Consider the following 14,574-nt stretch of genomic DNA (forward strand, 5'->3'; position numbering starts at 1 on the left):
AAAAAGGTTATTTTTGGAAATAAAGATTTTGCTAACAAAAAGGGCTAGTTTTCATTTAAAAATAATTTAGCTTCAATACAAAAAGATGGAAAGGGCTTTATGGGAAGGACTGTAGAATGAGTGATCAATTTTTTAGTTGTAAGGTAGGTGCAGTATTTTAAAAAGTGTCACAGCTTTGCATGACATAAAATTCTGACAGTATTTACATCCCCTGCTCACATGAAATCATGGAACTGTAAGGGAAAGGCATTTGGCCCTGGCGACAGAGGCGGCCACACCACAGGCAACCATGAAGTCATGGCAGAAACGGATTCTACTTGGTTTCCTGATGCAAAGTATAACATGGTGCAAATGGAGCTCACTCAAAACGCCCAAAGAAGGTGTGGTTGGGTCATCTAAAGAGGAAAGGCAGAGTCATCTACGGTAGCACAGCGACACATAGCACGTGCAGACACACCGAGCACACTTACATGTCCGTGTCTACCTGAGGACAAATACGGACGCAAACAGGAAGAAGAGGACTAATGCAAAGAAAAGACTCAGTATCTTACACAGAGCAAATACGTCAACTTGTAACAAGTGTGTGTCCACTGCGTGACACAAAAGATTACTTCATGTGACAGTCTGAAGACCTGGGCAGTTTTGGGACCCTCTGTCTTGACACCCATCCTCCCTTTCCCAAAGACAAAATGAGTCCACGTGTGAAACAATGACTCCTGCTGTAGCTGTTTATATTCCATCAGGCTCGAGGATAAGGGTTAAGGTGGGGACAGGACAGAAAGACACAAAAGATCTGGGGTGGGGGTGGGGCAAGGAATCTCAGAGGAAAACACTTGAGTTCCGTCACCTTTTTCCTGAGTTCCTGGAACTCTATTATAGGGTGGGACTAAGGAATGTGGGAGGAGGGTTAAAAAGCTGGTGCTAGCTCTGGGTAGGGGTTTGAAGTTTACTGCACGTATTGTCCTTGGCTGGTGCAATAGTTTGAGCAGAACCCCTGGGCCCAGATCCGCCCATAATAATGTTCTTTTTGTAGGTTTCTAGGACTCTCTGGATCCTTCTATTTCCCCATTCTCCCATGCTTCTCTCACCTAGAGTCCCAAAAGGATGTCCTCTCCTCTGTCCCACTTTCCTGGTAAGTGAGGACTTTCATGGGACGTGCCCCTTGGGCTAGTATGCAGATATAAGTGAGTATATACCATTTGACTCTTTCTTTTTCTGGGTTAACTCACTCAGTATGATCATTTCTAGTTCCATCCATTTGTCCACAAATTTTGGGAATTCCTTGTTTTGATGGGGAGGCCTGGTGGCACTCAGAGGAAGGATAGCAGGCTACCAAGAAGAGACTTGATACCCTATGAGCATATACAGGGTCATAGTCATAGGGGAGGGGAGTAAGGGGAAAATGGGAGAGAGGGAGGAATGTGAGGATACAAGAGATGGGATAACAATTGAGATGTAATATGAATTAATTAATTGAAAAAAAAGAGATGTGAGTAAAATAAAGCCTTTCTTCAAGTTAAGAAAGAAAGAAAGAAAGAAGGAAGGAAAGAAAGGAAGAAAGAAAGCTGGTGCTACCTAGGAGGCCAGAGCCTGCTGGGGACAATCTCCCAACAGCCAAGTGCTGGGCTACCATGACCAGGACTGGACAGGCAGTACACTCTGGGATTTTGGGGGGAGGCTGGTTCCAAGAAAGAGGGATAACAGAAACCTTTCTTTTGATGATCTCTAACTGAGGTGGTCTAAAATTTTGTTTATGCCACCATAACGTAGAATCGGGAAACAGATGGGAGCTACACTATGCTCCATTGTTATTCATTACCTTGTACTTTACAATGGCTCACAGTTTTAGGTTTGTATATTTATAATGTAATTTTCTACATTTATTTTACAATTTTATTTAATGTAACTAAGTAATTTGTTTAATAAGACTTAACCCACATATTTCAGCCATATATATGTATATATATAAAATCTGTGAATGGTATAAATAATTCTTTAAATAAAATAAATCTGATCTGCTACATAATACTAATAAAAATTACCACTGCTTATAATTTTGCAAGCCACTTTCACTTCTGGTTAAAGTGGCACCGACAAATGATATGAAATGTGGTTTGACTTATTTTTACCACTACAAAATATAAAAATGGAATTTTCATCATCCTTATGTCTGCTGATGGTTCCTAAGTGTGGCTTCTGCCTCCATGTGTGGAAATGAAAAGTTTTACCTTGTCAGATGTTGTCTGCAAGAAAACAAAACAAAACAAGACAAAAAAAAAAAAAACCAACCAATCAAACAAACAAACAAAAAACAACTCAACCCTGATGCTGAGCATCAAAAACAAAACTAAACAAAACACCAAAACCCAAACCAAAAGCTAACCCCGATGCTGAGCATCATTGGTGGAAAACTATGTTCAACAGGTGGCTATCAAAGACTTACTAAATTAATGATTGAATAAAAAGGTTTTTTTAAAAAATAATTTCATAAAACCTACTCTGTCTTAAAACTTAAGTTTTTAAAAATGCCCTAAATCGAACAGCCATATCACCTTTCCAAGGCAGGAGAAGGGGCTGGAAAGAATGTGAGAGGCAGAGGACAGGGAGCTGTGCTCCGCTGTGTCCTGCCCATTTATTTCACCAGGAGTCCCTGCAGCTCTCGCTGTTTGCCCACGCCCACACACGATCGAACTTATCAACATTTCACTGTGGATGGTGGAGGTGCCATGTGGCCCCACTCCACCCTGAGGGACTATTAGCAGGTAACGGTTGCTGGGTAGCCTCCTCATTTTCCCTGTGGTATAGCCACAGGTCAACTGCCCTTGCTCCAGTACATAACCTCCCACCCACACTCAGGCAAGCCTACTCAACCTCAGGAGGCCAGACAGCGGAAGGCATGAGAGTAGGGTGGAGGCTCACTGGGAAGAGGGAGGAGACAAAGGAGGAGGAACGGTAGATGGGAAATGGCTCGAATTCATTATATAAATGCATACAACTGTAAAACACTAAACATGTAGCAAATGGTTGAGATCCTGAAATCTTGATTTAGGCCCGAGAGCACTCATCCCTTCAGAAATCTGCAGGCTTCCTAGACGCCTAAAGCCGAGTCCGGTGATTCCAGGCAAGGCTCCTGCTAAGGAGACAGTATAAACGGACACTCAGTGGTGTGCGATGTGTACCATGATTTGTGATTACACCATCATGCCTTTTCTCTGCTGCTAAATACAAAACCAGCATCTTTTACATTATCATAGAAAAGCATTTAGGTTGTATTTTTATTTATCACTTTACACTGGTAGTCTCTGGTAGGTGTACTCCATAGAAACCAAAGATCTTTGTACACTATTTCTTTGTACAATAAAAGATAGAGTGTGCATTAAGTATGCTTGTACATGACAATATTGTACAATATTTACATTTCTAATATCGCCATGAAATTCTGCATTTTCTATATACAACACTGAAAATTCTTCAGAAACATTTGGACTATGTCTTATAATCACAATTTCAGCATAATAGAAAACGTTTCTCAGCAATCACTTGACCATTTATCACTTTGTTCATACAGGGATTTTTGATTGTTTTGTTTTTAAACATTCATTTTCCTTCCTGATCAAAGCACGTCTCCATCATTGTTCCTTTTAGCACTCTGTGGTGGTGGTAGCTCTCTGCCATAGTTTACATGTTGATCTAACAGTGGCCATATCAATACCTACATACAGATGTATCTGTGCATGCTCCTTTGATAAACACTGTGCGTCAGTGGAACAGTCTCTGTTATCTGGAGATCTTCCTCCTCTTGGGTTTGGGGGGCCTCATTTGTCTGTCACCCTGTGGGATTTGGTGAACCTGGAAATAAGAAGGTAGGAAAGAAAAACAACAGGAAAATTGGAATTGCAAACACTATATGACTTCTGACAAAGAAATAGGGTAGAAAATGATCTGACTCACTTTCAATCCCTGATATCCTAAGACATTTTAAAACCTTATGGAGACCTAAGTCAGTACAGTGTCTCAACAAGGGGTGGGCAAGAGAAGAAACTCGTAATCAGGGTGGCACCCAGAAGACTCCACTCCACAGTGGAGCGCAGTGAGCGCTGGAGAGCTGCCAGCCAGAAGTCCCTGGGTCAATGGTCTCACTACGTCCTGGAGACTCAGGAAAAGCACGGCAAATATTCCTTTGCTCTCTTCATCGCAGCACTTGCTTTATGACTACTATGAAGTATTACAGATCAGAACGTCTGCATGCAGCTCAGCCCAAGGGTGTTTGTTCATGAGAAGAATCAGCATGGACAACAGAACATCACTGCCATTCACTGGCAGGGCTGAGCTTGTGTAAGCTGGGAAGAATAAATAAAACACACTGGTATATACGAATAGAGGAGCTAGAAGCATTTAATTCTCCATGTCGCATTGAAAAAGGGTTGAATGGTACCAGAGCACTGGACAGCAGATACATTTTGAGGGACAGGAGGTAAGTAATCAGGTTTCCCAAGTTGTCCCATGGCTCCTGATGTCACAGAATGAAGTATGACTCAGACGGTAGGCAGAGTAGGCCTAAACCTGTGGCCAAAGTAAACATCTAACACCCAGCATTTGGAGACAAACCCATCGTAGTATTTGCCAATTCCCATGGTGCAAATACTTCTATCACAGCTTATTTTAACCTGTTAATATGATGTCACAGGAGTTAGTTAGGAAAACAATCAGTTGGTTTAATAATGTGCTTCAAATACTTTTTTTGCTTTTTGAGACTCGGCTTCTCTTTGTAGCCTTGGCTGTCCTAGACTCGCATTGTTCACCAGGCTGGCCTCGAACTCACAGGGATCCACCTACCTCTGCCTCCCAAGTGCTGGGATTAAAGGCGTGCACCATCACCACCTGGCAATGTGCTTCAAATATAATGTTTAAGGGTTGGGGGCTAACTTAGCTGCAAGTGCTTGCCAAATATGTATAAAGCCCTAGATTCATTTCCCAACATTAAGCCAACTGAAAATAAGTCTGGGTAACAGCAAAGGCTAATTATCTTTAGTCACAGGTAATCTTTGATAATAGTGTTTAAAACTTTAAGATAATGCTCACGAACTTCCCAGACTGCCTCTCCAGGCTCTTCCCATGTGTTTTTAAAACAAGTACAACTGAAATTAAGAAACGAGGAGTTATGTAATTGAGGAAAGAATCTTTACCCACAACAGCAAATTAGTAGTCTATGGATCAGCTATGGCCTGAAATGGTATTTCACTAGCTATATAATGTTTTAATATTTTATGTCTGTGCAAGTGCTTTAATATCTTTCAAACAATTGTAAACATGATAAATTCTAGTTTTCAGTTCTCAAGAAAGTTGGGGCATCTCCAACGCAACTTCCTACATGGCTCAATTTTGCTAGAGTGGGAAGGAGAGAGTGATCCTGCAGAATACATTCCAAGATAGCCTCATTAGTTGCCAAGGCTTGGTGGCCACAAAGGCCAATGTCCCAAGGCAGAGAGTACTGAGGTGAAGGCCAAACCAATTTTATCTGTTTCTTGGGAAGGTACATTGCATAATGCATTTCCTAATCCACTTGAGTTGAGGAAGTCTGGGTTCACAGAGGTTATGTTGACAGTTCTCCATGCCCCCTCTCTCATTATTATCAAGCAGGATGCAAAGGATGTGCTGATCATGGAACACATCCTGGTCCCATGGAGTGGTGGGCATGTCACAGAGAAAGAATCTAGGCTAGTGAGTGGCGGAGTGGAGAGCGCCTTCCTCAGCAGGCACCAGAATCGAGAGTGCCGAGATGCTGGGACTAGGAGTGGTCAGCAGTCTACACAGACTATCTTTGTTGGTTATTCTCAATTACAGAATTGTCGTTGCTCTCATACCTGATCCCATCACTTACAGATACTCTGTACCTGGTCCTAGAAGATGCTGAGTTGATGGCCACTGGTCTAGACCTACAAGTTTATCAGGAAACCCAGTGTCATCTAACTGTTACCTGTCATTGAGCAACCGTTCGATGGGTTGTTAGAATTCGGATGGCCTAACCCAAAGTGCTTGCAAGTTACTTGCGACTACTATTTAGCCTGAAGTAATTCTTCCATTAAAGAGACTACTAAAATTACATTTCTGTGTTTATTTGGGTCTGTATGTGGTGGAGAGAAAGCTTTATACCTCCCACCTCAAACCATCGAATGAGCAGAAAAAGGGCATTACTTACTCAATCATAGAATTTACAGTTTATACCAACAGAAGTTTGTGTGAAACATTTTTAATTTTAAGGTAGCAGAAGAAAAAATGAGAAGTTAATATAACCCTGACATTGACCAACCTTTTTATTTCACTTTTTTTTTTTTTTTTTTTTTCAGTGGAAGGAGTAAAGTTGCACTGCTGAGTATTTCTGATACAGTGTGATGGCTATTCACAGTTAAATGCAGGAAGCTGTGGTCGGAACCTCAGCATATTGCTGCTGAGACTGAATGAACCTTTCTAGGAAAACAAAAGTTACTTATCTTTGAAAAAAAATGCCATAGCTAATAAGGTTCTTCTTCTTTTTTTTTTTTTTCTTAAGTGCTTTTCTGCTTCCAGTCTTATTCTCGCCTGGCAGTTTAGTTTGCTGTGAGAGTTGCATCCCAGTGTTCAAGAGATTTTTACCAAGGAAAGTGTTAATGCAATTTATTTTCAAAGAAACACAGTATAATGGAAAAAATAAATTAACTTACAGTCCCAGACATTTTGTCCAGTTCACTCATGGCCTCGTGAATAGCAGCTTCTAAATGGTTATTTAGCTTTCCACTTCTGGAATTAATGAAAACAACACATGCCAGATTAACAAATTAAAGAAACAAAAGCCTCAATTTAATTCCCTAATCAAAAGACAAAACTATCAATTCTACCAGAGAAAGTGAATCTGGATTCACATTTGGAAAATCCGGGCGATAAAGCATCACTCTGGGGTTCCCAACACCGAACAGTAGTGATTAAAGTGACAGCACCACTGACGATTAACATAGGAAGCTCGGTCCACTGTGCGCTGCTTCTGCATTCTGACGAGGAAGATTCGGTCAGGGGCTCTGTGGTCTCCAACCTCACTGCATCCTACCAGAACTCAGTTTCTTGCCAGGCTGTTTCTCAACAGGGAAAGAGGCTCTGCCTAGGACACTGGGGCTGAACTGCAAGCTCTGGCCACTAGGGAGCTCCCTCCGCCCTTCCTGGATCATCTCGGCTATGTAGAATTAAGCAAAAAGAAGGCTAACTTCTAGCACACCTTCCAGGTAAGACATAACGATTACCTTGTTCCAATTGAGGCTGGGGGCCGGGGGCGGGTGTCACCACGTTTCCCCCTTAACCTAAAATATTGTGATCCTTCCAGAAGACACATAGTGATTGTCTCAGGAGCCTATCCGTCCTCTGACTCTGCAGTCAGCATCCGTTTCATGTTTTCCATGAGTAACATACCATGAATACCATTCTTGAAACTGGTATTGATGAAGGAAAACTGACCTTCTCTGTGTTACACACCCTTTGCCTGTCCTACCTTAGTCCTCCTCATTTATATATGTAAGTCTTACTCCCCCTCCTCTGAGTATGCAGTCAATCTATTGCATTTATCCTATCAGGAAAACTGGCAGGGCAGTGGCTGAAGCAAACTCCTAGAGCAGGCTATCATTAGCATGGCTTTCCAAGAGTCAAGTCCCATTTCAGCATCTACACGAAGATTGGATATTTGCAGCTGTGGGAGAAAATACACTTTAACTTTGGTGGGATGCCTTTGGATGAAGTCTTTCTCCTTATCACAGAACTTCCTAGGTTTCATTTTCAATACCTAATGGCCTGACAACTCCTGTATGTTGTTTTTTCCTCTGTGCTTTACAGATACTTAGTTATTCACCTTTGAGTATTAATTACACTTCTAGGCACAAATGCTGTGTATATTTGATAAGTGGATTTGTCTAAAGTGAGCAGAAATGGTTCTACAGCTTGTTAAAAGAACTGTGCATTTAAGTCAGTTCAACTGGAAGGAAAGATTAACCTACTAACTTCAACCAATATGAGGATACTATCAACAAGTCCTTCCAGAATTTGCTGGTCTTAATAATCTAGTATGTATGTGTATATTATATATATGTATATACATATATCCCACTAATTTTAAAAAGTTAAAAATGCAGAAATCAGGAAACAAAATAATCCCAATGTACCTACTCTCCAGAATGTTTAATAAATTACACGTTCTTATTAAGTATATCTTTTTATTAAAAAGATAAATCTGGTATTTTTACTTGGTCACTATTTTCAGTCACACTCTCTGGCTTACGTTTTATGATACAACATGGACAGGATTGCTTTATGTATTTATACACACAAAAAGCTTTCATGATAAACAGTTCATCTTTTCCCACTACGGTATCTGTATCATCATCATGATCATGATCATTATCACCATTATTATGAGGCAGGGTCTTGCTAATGCAGACCGGGCTGGCTTGGAACTCAGAATCCTCTATCTTTGTGCTGGGATAAAAGGCACGCATCACCATACCAGTATTCCTGTATCTCTATTTTTGGCACCATTCTAGTTGATGTAAATTTTTCATTCTTTCTACCCAGTGTCATTGTCATATATATACTGCCTGGTATTCCAGTTTTTGGGAGCCCAGCATCTTGTACAGTCACTCTGAGTTCTTTTTCTAGTAATGAATTTGCTAAGTGTGATCATGGATGGGTGGGAGGAAACTCAAGTTGGGCTCAACAATATCACACTTTCTGCAGTGAATTTAATAGTGTATTTAAGTATTAAAACAGTTTGTAAAAATACATGTAATATGGGCCAGTAACATGGTTCAGTGGGTAAAGGCATTTGTGATCAAAGCCCTGTGAGCTGAGTTTGATTGCCAAAACCAGTGTGGTAGAGGAGGAGACCCAACTCCCATCAGCTGTGTTGGGACTCATTCGCCATGGCACTTGCGTTTGGCTCCCCACAAACAAATAAAATAAAAAAATTAGAAGTTAACTTAGACTAACTAGCCCAATGTTTTGTTAATAATAAACAGGTTCTAGATGATGGCTAGTGACTATTTTTTTTGGAAAGCAAATGCATAGATGTAGGGCATAAAGCTATTTGAAGACATCGTGAAAGTCAAGAGGCTAAAAAAATCCAGTTATCACTTCTATAGACCGATTTCCATAGTATTTGTGCCAGAGACTAGTGACCTCAAAAGAGGAAAAGAAGCTCTTTGAGTTCATGAAGGGAAAACAATTAGTCAAATTTGGTTTTCCAGTCCTGAGAGCCTCCCTGTGGAGTCTCTGCTAGTATTTTCTATTTCCTGCTGACATTTAATAATAAACATTTTTACTAATGGACACTCTAAACCCTAATTGATTAAGCAATAGGTGTTCATACAATCTCATTTCTAGTTATTAATGGAAATAACTGCCACTTCTAATCTCTTCTGACTATATTTTCATGTATATCTTCATCTTCACTAAAAAGAAAAAGAAAGAAAGAAAGAAAAAAGAAAAAAGGCCAGGTAAAATCTGTACATGTTACAAGAGGTAAGTGTGAGTTGAGAAATTATGTATTACTTTGTAAGACTGCCACTGTAGAATGCCTGTGACTTGTTTCGGGTAGGACATAACAAATTTGGATAAAACTGGAAAGTCAAGAATTCCGGGCTCTGAAAATCTAATCCATAAACAAGTATGAACATTCAAGACAATTTAAAAAGCTCAGTTGAATTTATCTTTTTATTATTTGTGGGCTTACAAATGCATATGATTCATTTTCATAAAATCTGTAACCCCCTTGTATCTCTTTTCCCCCAACCACCTTTTCCTCCCATCTTCATTTGCTTCTTCCTTTCTTCAACCCACTGAGTCCACTTAGCGTTGCCTGTCAGTACACAGGTGCAAGACTGAAGTAGGAGCAGCCTCCAGGGCCACACCCCTGAAGAAAGCTCACTCTTCCACTCCCACAGCCACCAGCTGCCAATAGCTCCTCAGCTAGGGATAGAATTTCACGAGGCCCTTCTCTGTCCATGCTGCAATTCTGGCTGGCCTGCTTCTCTGTAGATGCTCACTCCCTATGGCTCTTACAATCCTTGTCATTCCTTCTTCTGAGATGGCCCTTGAACCTTAGGGGGAAAGGTTGCAACACAACTGTCTCATTCAGGATGGTACACTCCACGGTCTCTTGTTCTTTACATATTGACCAGCTATGGGTCTCTATACTAGGCAGCATGTGCTAAAATGAAGCTTCTCTGATGAGCATTGAGCAATGTATTAATCTAACGATATAGAGATTTTAGGGGAAGTTTATTACTATGCCCATTTAGTGGAATAATAGTAGTAGTTTATCCCCTAGGGCCTGCGACCCAGCCAGCCATGAATGGTTAGCCCACTTAGTGGTGTCGGACATACATTATATCTTGTGTGTCAGGCCTTAAATCTAATATAAAAGTGGTTAGTTACTCTCTAATATCCACACCACTACTGTACTAGTGGTTTGTATTGCCAGTCTGGTCATTCCTGTAGCTTGCTGGGTTCATAGCTGGGTAAGAGAGTTGATTGTTTTTTTTTTTTTTTCTCCTAATAGCATACACAGCATCTTCTATATAGCACTATGAAAGCCATCCACTAGGGCTGAAGCTTCTAAATTGTTACCAGCTTGATGTATATATGTCCTGTGACTCAAGTGTGGTGGCATTTCTCAGTTCTAAAGTGAAAATATATCTGGCTCATTTTTATTACTTACCATTTCCCAGCTTTATAAGGTATCAGGCAACCAAAAGAATTTGTACACATAGAAAGCTTAGCTCCCTTTGTAATTGAAAATAATAATGAATCTAAAAGCTTTAGAATTTTTCTTTAGTAGAGCTACTTCTTTAAGTAGATTAACCTGAGTTAAGTGTTAAGATGCTACTAATTCTTATGATTAGGATGTAATTACGATGTCCATTTAAAGATATTCATTTATGATATGGCAGTTTAAGATATTAATCATTAAAATTACTACATAAAATTCTAAACATTTACTATAACATGTTTCAACTGGCAAAAATATTGGATAATTTATTTCTTTTACTTTCACCTATATGTGCCAAGTTCTGTGTGTAAGACTCTCTAATTAAAACATTCCAAAAGTAGGAATTAGTACGCACATTTCAGAAATGTTGAATTTATGTTCAGAGAGATTAAGCAACATACCCAACGGCTTACAGCTATGAAGCAAGGGAAGAGGAAAGAGAGGAAAGAATCCAGGTTGAGAATGAACTCTGTAAACACTCTCTCTCTCTTCCGACTTTTTCCCTTCTTTGTCTACGAGACTTAAGTCTTTGTTGTTGTGGTTTGAATGTACAATGTTTCATGCATTTGAACACTTGGTCCCAAGATTGTAACTGCTGTTTGGGAGGGTTATTAAACCTTCAGGGAGTGGGACCTTGCTGTAGGAAATGGGCAACTAGGGGCGGGGCCTTAAGGTTTTATAACTTGGATCCTGCTGACTTCCTGTTGATTCTCTGCTTCCTGAGCGCAGATGTAATGTGACCAGTCAGCTTCTAGTTCCAGCCTCCAAGCCTTCCACGCCTGCAGTCAAGTGTTCCCTACCAGGATGGGCTGTGCCTCTCTGGAACTGTATGCCAAAATAAGCCCCTTCCTTTGAGTTGCTTTTATCAGGGTATTTTTCTCACAGCAATGAGGAAGTAACTGCAGATCTTCTATTTTGGCTTTGGTGAGAGGGCTCAGCTGCTAAGAGCACCGCTGTTCTTGCAGAGGACCTGGGTTCAGTTTCCTGCTGCTTGCAACTCCAGTTCTAGAGGACCTCCACAGGCATAATGCCCACGTGCGCAAACACACACACACACACACACACACACACACACACACACACACACACACACACACACACAGAACCAACACAACAATAAAGAAACCAAAATCCAAGAAACCTAAAAATAAAACACCCCCCACCCTCCCACCCCCGCCCCTTTGTTGTGGTTTTCCAGGAAAGTTTCACAGGAAGAAGAGCAAGGAGAGTGAATATCCATGGTCTCCATTTTCTACTTCCTTATTTTATTCTATAACCCATGAGCAGTTTGTGTGCCGCCAAGGAACTGGAAGCTAGCTTCGCTGTGGTCACCATGGCCTTCAAGTTGTACAACGCAATGGAGAAGTCTCATCCTTTCCTTTTGGATTTCTGTTGATTGCTTCAGTCTTCGTTTTCCTTCTGGTTTTGAGACGAGTTCTCACCCTGTTGCCTGAGCTTGTCTTGAACTCCTGCCTCAACTTCCTGGGATGCTGGGTTGTACGCTCAGGCCACCGTACTTAGTGCTTCAGTCTTTGTCTCTAAGGATTTCCCCTCCTCCCCTGGTTCTTCTCCTTTTTTTTCTAGTCATTTGTTTTGTCTTCTTCATTCCTGTTAAATGTCTAGATTCCCCAGCATTCCATCTTCAAACTGGCCAGAGTATCTCTGTTTTTATAAGATTCCTTCTCTTACACATTCAAATCAAGGTGAAAAATCTGCCCCATTTGGGTACTTCAAATAAAGAGCCGATCATATATTGGCTCCTGCTTAGACTTCTGCTCCTACCCCTTAAAATGTTTTATCCGATGCTTTCCCAAACTCAATACCGACCTTATTTAAATACTGTCACACCCAGCCCCATTTTGGTAGTGTGTAAGGATTGGCTTAGGTGTCATCTCTAGGAACCTTTTCTTTCTTTCTTTCTTTCTTTCTTTCTTTCTTTCTTTCTTTCTTTCTTTCTTTCTTTCTTTCTTTCTCTTTCTTTCTTGAGTCATGGATTCTCTACATAGCTCTGGCTGTCCTGGAACTCACCATGTAGACCAGCCAGGCCTTCAGTTCACAGACATCCTCCTGCTTCTGCCTCCTTAGTGCTGGGATTGAAGGTGAGTGTCAAGATGGCCAGCTCCAGGAACCATTTTTTGCTGTGCTCACTGTTACGTCTCTGTGTTTCTCATATATACTTACATGTATTCCATTCCTGGCTAATTTCACATTTTAACTGTGTTTCTGAATCTGTCTCCAAGAATAATAACAATGTGCCTGGCACGTGTTTTTTTTTTTTCTAAATTAGGAATATAAACAAAATCGGAAATAAATAAGTAATTTGGTTCAATATGATTTATCAGTTATGTAACTTTCAACTAACTATTCAAGATATTTGGGTCTAAGTGTCCTCATTTGCAAATGTGCTCAAGCAACGGCATAATAAATAAGGTTGCATTTTATTACCTCTGCTTTGTGTTTCTTTCTTTCTCTCCCATCTGTATGCTAAATTGTATGATTACTAATGATAAATAGCATTGCTTTAGACAGTCCCATATCAGTTCATGACAAACAGTAAGGAGGCTCTAAAGAAACAATTTTGAAATTCTGTGTTACACATTACCTTTCAGAAACAGCCTAACTGAAAATGTGGGGTGGAGGGGGAGATCCAGGTCATCTCACAGCAGTGTCTGTAAGTGTCTGGAGGAAGTTACTTGTCTTCTGTGTTACCAAATGCACCTTGCAAATTACCCATGCTCCTTGGCAGTAGCTTCTGTGGTCTTTTACAACAAAGGTAGGAGTGCCGCTGAGCATTCAAGAGCTACTCACTGTAAATGTGTGACGTCAGTATTTCACAGTCTCCCTCCTTTCTTTTAGCTTCATTTTACTGGTCTTGTCCTACCTCTAATCTTGGCAAGGGAAGGGCTACTTCAGAGTAGAGGGACCTGGATCTTTTATGGAAGACCAACTATGTACTGTATAAGTGAAACTGGTATTTTAAGAAAGAATGGTGAGTGCGGATGGTAAGCAGCAGAGCACTTGTGTGTATTTATGACACTCTTGAGTTCTACCCCCAGCATCACATAAAAGAAACTAAATAATAAATACAGTAAAATATCAGAACAAAACCAACAAAGACTAAGCCTTTGTCTTAAGAGATGTGTGTGAAGGCACTCAGAGGAAGGATAGCAGGCTACCAAGAAGAGACTTGATACCCTATGAGCATATACAGGGGGAGGAGGTCCCCCTAAGTCACAGACATAGGGGAGGCGAGTAGGGGGAGTGCAGGAGGGAGGGAGGAATGGGAGGATACAAGGGATGGGATAGCTATTGGGATGTAAAATGAATGAATGAATAAAATAAAAAAAGAGAGATGTGTGTAAGAATCATTTACAGACGAACAAGGATTAATGTGCAATTCTTCTCTTTCTTTTCCTTCCTTCCTTTCTTTTTTTCTTTCTTTCTTTCTTTCTTTCTTTCTTTCTTTCTTTCTTTCTTTCTTTCCTTCCTTCCTTCTCCTTCTTTCTTTCTTTCTTTCTTTCTTTCTTTCTTTCTTTCTTTCTTTCTTTCTTTCTTTCTTTCTTTCTTTCTTTCTTGTGACATGGTTTCTATGTGCAGCCTTGGCTCGTTTTGTAGACCAGACTGGCCTCAAACTCAAAGAGATCTGCCTGCCTCTGCCTCTTGAGTACTGGGATTAAAGGTGTGCACCAGGGGAGCCACATGCAGACCAAGCTGCCGATCAGCTGCATATGCACTGGCAGCCTAGCTCCAGTCCACGCATGCTTTTTGATTGCTGCTTCAGCTTTGTAAGC

General features: G+C 40.7%; 1 protein-coding gene across 3 annotated transcripts in view; it reads right to left on the reverse strand.

Annotated features, from left to right (window-relative positions):
• Positions 1 to 2,936: 2,936 nt before the first annotated feature.
• The window catches only part of Mbd5 (methyl-CpG binding domain protein 5), a 144,393-nt gene continuing 132,755 nt past the window's right edge, over positions 2,937 to 14,574 (reverse strand). For 2 of the 3 annotated variants that reach the window (XM_051166102.1, XM_051166103.1), the window contains exons 12-13: positions 6,702 to 6,777; positions 2,937 to 3,849 (exon numbers count right to left, since the gene is read on the reverse strand). In XM_051166102.1, the coding sequence (XP_051022059.1) occupies positions 3,778 to 3,849; positions 6,702 to 6,777 (148 nt within the window). In that variant the 3' untranslated portion in view covers positions 2,937 to 3,777. The remainder of the gene's footprint in view (positions 3,850 to 6,701; positions 6,778 to 14,574) is intronic. The other variant, XM_051166104.1, reaches the window with a different exon arrangement.

This window comes from Acomys russatus, chromosome 24 (genome assembly GCF_903995435.1).
Source record: "Acomys russatus chromosome 24, mAcoRus1.1, whole genome shotgun sequence".
Lineage (NCBI taxonomy): Eukaryota > Metazoa > Chordata > Mammalia > Rodentia > Muridae > Acomys > Acomys russatus.